Source organism: Mustelus asterias, chromosome 16 (genome assembly GCF_964213995.1).
Source record: "Mustelus asterias chromosome 16, sMusAst1.hap1.1, whole genome shotgun sequence".
Lineage (NCBI taxonomy): Eukaryota > Metazoa > Chordata > Chondrichthyes > Carcharhiniformes > Triakidae > Mustelus > Mustelus asterias.
Window position 1 is genome coordinate 25176386 of NC_135816.1, and position 12234 is coordinate 25188619.

Below are 12234 nucleotides of genomic sequence, written 5' to 3' on the forward strand. Positions count from 1 at the left end.
CCCATTTGCTGCCTTGATCACCTGCAGACTGGGTTTTTGCGTCTCATGCACAAGGACCCCCAGGTCCCTCTGCACAGCAGCATGTTGTAATTTCTTTCCATTCAGATAATAATCCAATTTGCTATTATTTCTTCCAAAGTGAATAACCTCGCATTTGTTAACGTTATACTCCATCTGCCAGATCCTCGCCCACTCACTCAGCCTGTCCAAATCTCTCTGCAGACCTTCTACGCCCTCCACACGATTCACTTTTCTACTTATCTTTGTGTCGTCTGCAAACTTTGTTACTCTACACTCAGTCCCCTCCTCCAGATCGTCTATATAAATGGTAAATAGTTGAGGCCCCAGTACCGATCCCTGCGGCACGCCACTAGTTACCATCCGCCAACCAGAAAAGCACCCATTTATTCCGACTCTCTGCTTCCTGTCGGATAGCCAATCCCCAATCCACGCTAACACCCTACCCCCAACTCCGTGTGACCCAAGCTTCTTCAGCAACCTTTTGTGAGGCACCTTATCAAACGCCTTTTGGAAATCCAAAAACACCGCATCCACCAGTTCCCCTCCGTCAACCGCACTGGTCACATCTTCATAAAAATCCAACAAGTTCGTCAAGCACGACTTTCCCCTCATGAATCCATGCTGCGTCTGCTTAATCGAACCATTCTTATCCAGATGGCCTGCTATTTCTTCTTTAATGATGGATTCCAGCATTTTCCCAACTACAGACGTTAAGCTCACCGGCCTGTAGTTACCCGCCTTTTGTCTATTTCCTTTTTTAAACAGCGGCGTAACATTAGCCGTTTTCCAATCTGCCGGCACTACCCCAAAATCCAACTAATTTTGATAAATAACCACTAACGCATCCGCTATTACCCCTGACATTTCTTTCAGTACCCTGGGATGCATTCCATCCAGGCCTGGGGACTTGTCCACCTTCAGTCCCGTTAGTCTACCAAGCACTGCCTCCCTGGTAACATTAATTGTATTGAGGACCTCTCCTCCCACCAACCCTCTATCGTTAATATTCGGTAAACTATTTGTGTCTTCCACCGTGAAGACCCCGACACAAAAAACTTATTTAAAGTTTCAGCCATTTCCTCATTTCCCACTATTAAATCCCCCCTCTCGTCCTCCAAGAGTCAAACATTCACTCTTGCCACTCTATTCCTTTTTATATATTTGTAAAAGCTTTTACTGTCATTTTTTATATTTAGAGCTAGCCTAGCTTCTTAACCTATCTTTCCTTTCTTTATCGCTTTCTTAGTCGTTCTTTGTTGTTTCTTAAAGTTTTCCCAATCTTCTGATTCTCCTCTATTTTTGGCCACTCTGTACGCATCGGTCTTTAATTTAATACTCTCCTTAATTTCCTTCGTCATCCACGGCTGGTTATCCCTTTTTTTCTTACAGCCCTTCTTTATCACCGGAATATATTGTTGCTAAATACTGAAAAGGATCTCCTTAAAAATCCTCCACTGTTCCTCAGCTGTCCTACCTACCAGTCTGCTCTCCCAGTCCACCTTAGCCAATTCAGCCCTCATCCTATCGTACTTCCCTCTGTTCAAACAGAGGACAGTAGTATGGGACCCTTTCTCCTCTTCCATTTGTATCAGAAATTCGACCATATTGTGATCACTTGACCCAAGAGAGTCCTTCACAAGAACATCCTTAATTCTACCTACCTCGTTACACATTACCAGATCTAAGATAACTCGTTCCCTCGTCGGTTCTGTAACATACTGTTCAAGGTAACTATCCCGACAGCATTCTAAGAACTCTTCCTCCATCCCACCCCTTCCAACTTGAGTCAGCCAATCAATATGCAGGTTGAAGTCCCCCATGATTATTGCCGTTCCGTTCGCGAACTGAGAGCACGATAGAGATAAACTTCAAGAGGACATAGGATGGCAGAATAGGCAGACACACGAAAGATGAAATTTAATGCAGGACGTGAGTTGAGAAAGTGGTTAAAAAGGCTTTGAAGATCCTAGACTTTATAAAGAGGCATAGGATACAAAAACCAAGGAAGTTATAATAAACCTTTGCCTCAAAATGAAGTACAATGTTGAATACGAAACAGTACTTTGGGAAGGGTGTGAAGGTTTTAGAGGGTGCAAAGAAGATATGGACACATTAGAGAAGCTCTCCTTGGGAAGAGAAGATTTAGAGGTTTCCAAAACCATGAGGGTTCTAGACATAGAAGATGGAGAGAAACTATTTCCATTTCTGGAAGGGTTGAGAGCTCGAAGACACATTACGGTGAATGGCAAATGAGCCAATTTTGAGATGAGGAAAAAAACCATTTAGGCAGCCAGTGATTGGGATCTGGATGGCACCACCTTAGTGTGGTGGAAGCCACAACTGAAATTGGATAAGTTCTTGAAGATGAGCAATTTACATAGCTAGAGGGAAACTAGGGGATTTTCACAGTAACTTCATTGCAGTGTTAATGTAAGCCTACTTATGACACGAACAAAAAAAATAAATGGTAGGGGACATTAGCTATACTGCTCTTGCAGACAGGCATGGATATGATGGGCCAAATGGCCGCCTTCTGTGTTGTAACCATGCTTTTATGATCTTTCCACTCTGCTTAGACCGCACAGCATGTGCATTGGCCATTTTAAAACTCATTCCCCCGCAAACACACACACTTTCCTGGTACAAGATTTGCCAACCACAAATCCAAATGGAATCACTTCATACATCAATCTAACCAGTAATGTAAGAAAGTTCTTGAAGGCTTCTGTTTTTGTCCCCCCCCAAAAAAGCAAGCAAAATGCAAGATATTGGGAATGTGTAAGCTCCAGAAACACTAGTGGAAGGAGTCCAAATGAGGAATGGGCATTTATAACGTACATGGAGGGAGTAATGAACATCAAGGAATTATAAATGTTTAAAATCACTCTAGAGGAAAAAAACAAAACAATGAATGGTGTGGCTACTTTACGTAGAGAAAATTCTCTTTTGGAAAGCACACAGTATAAAAGGTAGGAGCCAAAACAATCTGCATTCCTAGTGTAGGCAAATATGAATTATGGACTACTATGTCTTCAGCAACCATCAGGTGGCTTTCCATCCCTACATTCTCCCTTACTCCACAGCAAAAGTATTGCATGTCATCAAGAAAGAAAATAAAACACTAATTAGTAAGGACAGAATCTCTTGGCTTTGAATCACAAGAGAGCACGTCCAGTAATGTTACAAAACTTGTCATGAGTAAATTAGGTTTGGTGCATTTGTTGCGACAAGTCATGGAACAGCAGATGAATAAATATAAAGGCAGTTCAAAAATAAAAGAATTGTATGATTAGCTCATTCATAAAATCCAGGTCATTTTATATCAAGGGCTGGGAACTATCACAAAGATACCTTATTAATCAGTATAACCCGCTTCTGGAACATTGATTAGAATCCCCTGACTTGACATTTGAGTGCAGCTGTATTACAAGCTTTGCATTGGCAAAGATTAGGAACAGTTGAGCCCAACAGCCATAATTATATGCTTATGCTGAGATCTTGGCGGGGGGAGTCACTGTCTTTAGGCATGAATGATGTGGAGGTGCTGGCGTTGGACTGGGGTAAACACAGTAAGAGTTTTACCTGGTGTTGTTAAAACTCTTACTTTAGGCATGAATACAGACATCAAATTATTGTTCCAATCTCTAAAAGGTGAGCTCATAAAACAAGCTCCCCATAAAAAAAATTGAACGATGCAAAATTTATTTACTTACCCACAGTAAGAATGGGCAGGATGGGCACTTGGATATCACAGAGTGCTCTTCAAATTTCAACAACTGAACATTTATTCTCTACTAACAGGATATGGTGGCAAGGAGGACAAAAGGAGCAAGCCAGGACAGGAAAAATGCCACAAAAGTTTTAAGCTCATATGTCTGAAGAGGCCACTGCGCAAATTCTGCTGCTGGACAACATTGGAATGAGGCTCTGCTGCAAGTTGTTACAGCAAAGATACCATCTGTTAAGTTGTCAGGGTCTTGCTATGCGCTAGGGTGTCTGTGGGTCTTCTCTATCTCATCTAGCTGCTCAGGATGTGCAGTATGGGCTGACTATTAATATGGAACCAAGTTCTGCAGGATCTGACGTGCTATAACATACATGTACAATTTTCCTGCTGGCTATTACAATAGTGTCACAAACTGAAGTTTCAAAGTAGCCTTGTTCTTTGAGCAATCATTTTCCATCCTTTTCTCTTTTAAGCAGTCCACAGGGTTATCTGAAAAGAAAATTATAACTGCTACCTGGGACGTCAGCATACAGGTGTGCTTTGCTGTGCACGAATCACCTGCACACTGATGGAATGAAAGTTCATGAAGGCTGCTGAAATGTGTATGGAGATCTGGGTAGCCACACTGCCACCATTATTAATTTGCTAGAAATCAGGCGACGCAGGAAAATCCTCAATTTTCCCTGGAGTACGTGACCTACTTGTTGTACCCACAGACGGTGAACTGGATGCGTCAGCTTGGAGAGAGTCTGAAGCGTTATGGTGACCTTGTTATTGCCATCTTTTTTGGTTTATTCATTGGATGTGGGCATCGCTGGCTCAGCAGCATTATCGCCCATCCTTTGTACTGAGTAGCTTTGAGGCCATTTCACAAGGCATTAAGAATCAACCACATTGCTGTGGATCTGGAGTCACACATAGGCCAGACCGGATAAGGACAGCAGATTTCCTTTCCTAAAGGACATTAGTAAAACAGATGGGGATTTACAACAATTGACAAAGGTTTCATGGTGATCATTAGACTTTTAATTCCAAATAAATTCAAATTTCACCATCGGCCATGGTGGGATTCAAACCCAGGTCCCCAGAGCATTACCCTGGGTCTCTGGATTACTAGTCTAGTGATATTATCATAATGCCACTGCCTCAAAAATGTGCGAGTTAGGTTGATTGGCCATGCTCAATTGCCCCTTAGTGTCAGGGGATTAGTAGGGTAAATAAGTCGGATTATGGGGAAAGGGCCTGGGTGGGATTGTGGTCGGTGCAGACTCGATGGGCTGAATGGCTTCCTTCTGCACTGTAGGATTAGAACAAAGACAAAGAACAATACAGCACAGGAACAGGCCCTTCAGCCCTCCAAGCCCGTGCCGCTCCCTGGTCCAAACTAGACCATTCTTTTGTATCCCTCCATTCCCACTCTGTTCATGTGGCTATCTAGATAAGTCTTAAACGTTCTCAGTGTGTCTGCCTCCACCACCTTGCCCGGCAGCACATTCCAGGCCCCCACCACCCTCTGTGTAAAATACATCCTTCTGATATCCGTGTTAAACCTCCCCCCCCCCCCCTTGAACCTATGACCCCTCGTGAACGTCACCACCGACCTGGGAAAAAGCTTCCCACTGTTCACCCTATCTATGCCTTTCATAATTTTATACACCTCTATTAGGTCACCCCTCATCCTCCGTCTTTCCAGTAACAACCCCAGTTTACCCAATCTCTCCTCATAACTAAGCCCTTCCATACCAGGCAATGATATGATTTGATTTATTATTGCACATGTATTAACATAGTGAAAAGCATTGCTTCTTGCTCGCTATACAGACAAAGCATACCATTCATACAGAAGGAAACGAGAGAGTGCAGAATGTAATGTTACAGTCATAGGTAGGGTGTAGAGAAAGATCAACTTAATGCAAGGTAAATCCATTCAAAAGTCTGACAGCAGCAGGGAAGAAGCTGTTCTCGAGTCGGTTGGTACATGACCTCAGACTTTTGTATCTTTTTCCCTGACGGAAGGTGGAAGAGAGAATGTCCGGGCTGCGTGGCGTCCTTAATTATGCTGGCTGCTTTGCCGAGGCAGCGGGAAGTGTAGACAAAGTCAATGGATGGGAGGCTGGTTTGCATGATGGATTGGGCTACATTCACAACCTTTTGTAGTTCTATTGTAGATTCTATTATGGAGACAGTTATCTGCAGGTCAAATATCGTTTACAGATGAAACAGTCACTCGGGTACAAGTGCCTGGTTTAGTAGGCATGGGTGTGTGGGTTAGCAGCAAATGCAAGCTATCCACAACTGGTACAAGTGCATCTCAGTAGAATCTGTCATCGTTTTCCTTCACAGAGGAAAACGCGAAGAAATTTATATTGCTTTTGATTGTAATATACAAAAATCCATCTCCAAAGTCATGCAGTTCAAGTTTTCATGACTAACTTCCCCAAAGTCCTGATTGTGACTGAACACCACTGCTGATTTTATATTGGTTAACTGCTTTTGAAAAGCCTTCTGGTTTGCACAAAGTAAATGCTGAGGAGTCAGGGTTGTGCGCCATGTATCGCCACCCACTTTGCTATACCATGCCACCACAAATGCATTACGTTTGAAAACAAGGCATTTATAAATGCACATCTTTGACCCTATGGTGTGCAATTCTAATAGTTTTCAAAAAGATGCATTGAGCGCACGAGGAGAAAATGGTTTCCTTTGACAAGTGGGTCAGTTACCAGAGTTTCTAGATGTCTCCTTGATGCCCACCCTGTCCATCACAGAATTAAGATTTAAAATGCACTACCTGAAATGGTGGTGAAATCAGATTTCATAAGCCCTTTCGTGTACCTGAAGAGGACTAATTTGCAGAATTATAGGGAAAGATGCTGGAACATCTACTAAACTGGACAGTTCTCAAAATAGCTGACATATGCAATGCAGACTGAAAGCATCTTATGGCACAGCAAGAGGCCAATGATGAGAGATTTAAGTTCTTGATATGATGCCAAATCCAAGTCAAGAAAAAAAAAAACCAATTAAATTTGATCAGAGAAAAGGAAATCTAGGTAGGCCTTTAAAATGTGAATGGTATGGATAAAGTAAACATAAACAAACTGTGCAACTTAAATTGACTGCAGAACACACAGAAACAACCTAATTAACATGGCCTAAGCAAAACCCGATTTTAAAAAACCACTGCAGAGACAAAAATGGCTAAAACAATAGTAACTCCTTCATGTTATGTCAATTAACATAGGCAGTGAGCTGCAGTGTCTTTACTACTGCAATATGTCAGAGGCTGGTTTAGCACGAGGATATGTGTGCAGCATGCAAGTGTGAAAGTCAGTGGAAAACTGATCACTTTTCACTGACCGGTTGGGAAGCTGATTTAGAAGTGTTCAGGGCAGTAGCACAATTCTGCACTAGTCCAAAAGAAATTGCACACCTTCACTGCAACATGCTTCGAGGAAGGGCAGGGGTGCCAAGCAAGGTAGGAAGATGGGTAAAGATGTAAACTAGCAAAGAGAGATGACAAGTCAAAAATCAAACATTTTGGATCCTGAAAATCTGAAATAAAACAAAAAATGGCCATAAATACTCAGGTAAGGCAGCCGCTCCGGAAATATAAGCTAACCTCGTAGGCAGATGACATTTCATTGATAGAGTCATCATAGAATCCCTACAGTGCAAAAGGAGGCCATTCAGCCCATTGAGCATACACTGACAACAATTGCACCAAGGCCCTATCCCTGTAACCCCATGTATTTACCCTGCTGGTCCCTCTGGCACTAAAGGGGCAGTTTAACATGGCCAATCCACCTAACCTACAAGTCTTTCGACTTTGGGTGCAAACCCCTGCAGACATAGGGAGAACATGCAAACTCCACACAGTCAACGAAGGAATTGAAACCGAGTCCCTGGAGGTGTGAGGCAGCAGTGCTAACGACTGTGCCACCATGCAGTCCCTTCATTGAGGGAGAAATCAGATCAACAATTCCAATATAGGATTTGTTAAATGCTATTGAAATCGTAATCGATCTTACATGCTACATCAATTTCCCAGCACACACAAATGTCATTAAATAGAATTGAAACTTATTGAGAATGTACGATTGACAGCAACTGTAAACATTATTTGAAGGTGGGGGGGATAGAAAGAGGATCAAAAGTCTTGATCTGGAAAAAACAGATCCCACTCAATCTCCCTCCCCCTAGCACCCCCAACAAAAAAAAAAATCACTGGCAACATGGTCAATGCAAGTGATAAGATTTCGCAATAATCTTAGAACAGGGCAACTCACTTTCAAACTTGCAATAATGAGGGGGGAAAAAAACGAGGTGCTGATTTGAAATGCAGAAAAGGGATTTTCTGTAAGATTGAACCGGATAATGATGTTTTGTTTGAGACAGAAAAAAGAAACACAAATGTTGGCGCCATTGATCAAGAGAGAAGTTAGAAGGAAAATTCTAGAAGGTAGGCGAAGCGCATGGGGCAATGAGTAAGCTGTCAGTCAGTCAAGTCAAGTCAGTGCCTCCCTCCCCTGGCCGGCCACGCGCGTGGCTGAGCGAGGGAGAGAGAGTGGGGGGTGGGGCGGGATGGAAAGTAGGCCGCAAAAGCAACCGGCACATTCACTGCAAGGGGGACAGACAGAGCGAGGGGAGCCGGTGTGTGTCGGCTGCTACTTACGGGGTGCTTCTGTCGCTGTATTCGTTGGCGGCCGTCTCGATGCCGCCGCCCCGGGCCACGGCCACATAGCAGCTCTGGAAGCCAACATCGAAGCCGACCACCGACATCTCCGGGATTCGAGGACAGCGCACACTGCGGATAAACTCTCGACTAGACGCTTAAAGCCCGCGTCCTGACCGCCTCGCTTTCACTCTCCCAGCCGCCCCGTCCTGCTCCTCCTCCTCCTCCACACAGACAGACAAAGCCTCTGCTCTCCTAAAGGTGACCGGCCTCCGATATCCTCTCTTCTCTCCCTGCGATATTGTTCTCGTGAATGGAGAGCACAAACCGCCGCCTCGTCTCGTCTCGCCTCCTCTCCAGTCACTGCGATAGATTCTCGCGCAGCGCCGGCCGGCTCCGATATCGCGAGAATTGGCTCCCTTTCAGACGTCATTGGTTTTTGACGCCGGGTGACGCAAGGGGGGGGGGGGAGGTGCGCTTTGTTGCGCGATGACATCTCACGGGCGTTCTCCCGTGACGTCATTGGAAGGCGTTGAGGGGGGCGAAGCAGAGGGGAGAGACCAGAGAAGGCAGTTTGGCGTCTGCGCATGCGCACTCTATCTTCAGAGGCCGGAGCTCGGGGAGGCGGTGTCTACGCCTGCGCGCTCTACCCTCAGCGCGGGAGTTGTGGGGGGCGGGGGGGGAGGGGATTTGGAGGCGAAGCTGTCGCCCTGGCGTAAAGGCCATTCCTATTGACGTACCGGTAATAAGACCCATTTATGTTTCGCTGCTGTGTTGTCTGAAGCGTTTCAGGAATTATGTTTGCGGGGCTTGGGTGGGGGAGTGCGGGGGCAGACGGGTGTTCAAGAAGGGCAATGTGGAGTTACTTTCGCGTTGGTCTTGACCTCTGGTGGAGTTCATCCCACTGCAATGTTGAGGTGGCAGCAAAACCGGCCGGCACACGATGCCAGTGTGAGGCGAGGGACCTGTCTCCCCACCGCTCCATGTTAGGAAAATCAATGTCCAAAATAGGGCTGGTTTTGGGCCCATCTGGCCAGGGGATGGTTGCTATGGTGAGGCCCGGTGCTGTACTGTTTATACTCAGGGGTGAGAGGTGCTGCCATGGACACACCAGGGATCACCAAATTATCTCTCAGTCACATTTTGGCCAATGCTTCTTGGATTTCTTTTTGCTGGTGGTGTTTTGGAATTGAATTCAATGACCCTGTGTATTTTTTTTAATTTGCTCGAGCAATGCGAGTCTTTATCTTGTTTTTTTTATCTCTGTACCATCTGTTTACAGACTTCACTTCCTGGTTGTCACAAGGTTTTGGTTGCAATGAAAAGGCTATACGAGCATTTATATTGGGAGATACCCATGTAAATAGTTGTCTGTGCTCCTGATGAAACATTCTTTAGTTTTTATATTCACCTTCATAGAATCATAGATTCCCTACAGTGCAGAAAGAGGCCATGGAGTCTGCACAGACCACAATCCCACCCAGGCCCTATCCCTGTAATCCCATGTATTTACCCTAGCTAGTCCCCCTGACACTGAGGGGCAATTTAGCATGGCCAGTCAACCTAACCTGCACATCTTTGGACTGTGGGAGGAAACCGGAGCACCCGGAGGAAACCCACGCAGACATGGGGAGAATGTGCAAACTCCACACAGAGAGTCACCTAAGGCCAGAATTGAACCCAGGTCCCTGGCGTTGAGGCAGCAATGCTAACCACCATGCTGCCCACCACCCATCTTGCGATATGGATACCACTAGTAAAGCCAGCATTTATTGCCCTTCCCTAATTGCATTTGAGAAGGTGGCAGTAAGCCACTGCTTCGAATGATTGCGGTTTTGGTTTTTCAAAATCCCCTAGATTCTGGAAAAGCCCCATCAGATTGGAAAATAGTGAATGCAGCTCCTCCATTCAAGACAGGAGGGAAGCAGAGCTTAACATCTGTAGCAGGGAAAATATTAGAATCTATTACGAAGGAGATTATAGCTGGGAACTTGGAAAATCTCAATGCAATCAGGCAAAACAACTTGGCTTTGTGTAAAGGAAATCGTATTTGACTAAGTTATTAGAGTTCTTTGAGGCAGTAACAAACAATGTGGATAAAGGAGAGCCTGTGGATGTGGTATATTTGGATTAACAAAAGACATTTGAAAATGTGCCACATTAAAGGTTACCACACAAATAAGAGCTCATGGTGTGTGGATAACAGCACGGATAGAGAATTGGTTAGCTAACAAGAACGGTAGTGGGATCGATGCCCACATTCTATGGATGGCACGGAGGCTCAGTGGTTAGCACTGCTGCCTTACAGTGCCAAGGACCTGGGATCAATTCCAGCCTTGAGTGACTGTTGGTGAGTCCATATCTCGAGTGGTTTTTACAGTATTAGCCTCCTTGTTTAAGGAGGAATATACTGGAATACATTCAAGGCTGAGATAGACAGAATCTTGGACTATAGTGAAATCAAGGGAGAATCAAGCAAGAAAGTGGAGTTGTGGTCAAGATCAGATCAACCACATTCTTATTGAATGACAGAATATTTTCTTATGTTCTTAGGTATTCAGAGCTGATGTGGCTGGCAAAAAAATCCCTAGCATCCAGTCAGTGCACCAACAGGCGTAGAAGTGTGGGGCCCCCTCATCCTGGGAAGTGTCACTGCTTTCTCCAAAAGACCTTTAAGTGTGTTGAAGATTGACTTCTCACAGATTTATTTCAGGTAGGCCTCCTTTAATGCGTGAACAACTTTCCTGTTGTGAAATGCTCAGTCAAACAAAATGCCCAATTAACACCGCTGTGAATAACAAAAGCTGTGGTTTCTGTTTTCCTTAGGTGCCACCAAAATTTGTTTGGTGTGTGGGTTTCTCCTCCTTTACTCTTTTTCTCCCCAGTAAAATCTGCCAAAACCTTCCTTATGAATCATTTTCGAGTGAAGGAATTTTCTTTTATTTAAAACTAGATGAACAAGAGGACTTTTAATTTATGAAGTAACATTTAAAAAATAATTATATTTATTTAAAAACTGTAGAAGCCAGCAAACTGATTAATGGTGCAATATGTGCATTTACAGCAGAGCATAAAGACAAGAACCAGCAGCTACTGAAGAAAGTAGTCGGGGGAGACTGGGTGCCTGAAGACACAATGGGAACGATAGAGCATTTAGGAAACTAGGCAGAAAGGGGAAACTGGGGTGCAGATTGTTGCCCGACTTGGTTTTCCTCCTTCATAATAACCTCAGGTACTGCTAGATCTTATTGTGTTGATATTGTGTCTTTAAGAAATATATGTATATCATGTTTCTTGCAAGGGGTATGTTTAGAATTCAGATCTGTTTTGCAGGGTGTGATTTGTCGAGCACAACCTTATAGACTGGTAGCTGGTAGCATTGGATAGGTACTCATCTTAGACCTGGAGCGTTTGTTTTACACAGTAAGAAGTTTAACAACACCAGGTTAAAGTCCAACAGGTTTATTTGGTAGCAAAAGCCACACAAGCTTTCGGAGCTCCAAGCCCCTTCTTCAGGTGAGTGGGAATTCTGTTCACAAACAGGGCATATAAAGACATAGACTCAATTTACATGAATAATGGTTGGAATGCGAAGACTTACAGCTAATCAAGCTGTAAGTTAGCTGTAAGTATTCGCATTCCAACCATTATTCATGTAAATTGAGTCTGTGTCTTTATAAGCTCTGTTTGTGAACAGAATTCCCACTCACCTGAAGAAGGGGCTTGGAGCTCTGAAAGCTTGTGCGGCTTTTGCTACCAAATAAACCTGTTGGACTTTAACCTGGTGTTGTTAAACTTCTTACTGTGTTTA

General features: G+C 44.2%; 2 protein-coding genes across 6 annotated transcripts in view; one reads left to right on the forward strand and one right to left on the reverse strand.

The window, feature by feature from the left end:
* Nucleotides 1–8808, reverse strand: part of hspa4b (heat shock protein 4b) — a 61793-nt gene extending 52985 nt beyond the window's left edge. Inside the window, exon 1 of the mRNA XM_078230786.1 lies at nt 8424–8808. Coding sequence (XP_078086912.1) covers nt 8424–8530 — 107 coding nt within the window. The 5' untranslated portion in view covers nt 8531–8808. The remainder of the gene's footprint in view (nt 1–8423) is intronic.
* A 226-nt stretch (nt 8809–9034) lies between these two features.
* Nucleotides 9035–12234, forward strand: part of rnf14 (ring finger protein 14) — a 28993-nt gene continuing 25793 nt past the window's right edge. Inside the window, exons 1-3 of one of the 5 annotated variants that reach the window (XM_078230788.1) lie at nt 9099–9165; nt 10977–11136; nt 11491–11655. The gene's annotated coding sequence lies outside the window, so the exon portion shown is untranslated. Of the gene's footprint in view, nt 9166–10976; nt 11137–11487; nt 11656–12234 lie in introns of those variants that run through there. The other 4 variants (XM_078230787.1, XM_078230790.1, XM_078230792.1 and 1 more) reach the window with 4 other exon arrangements.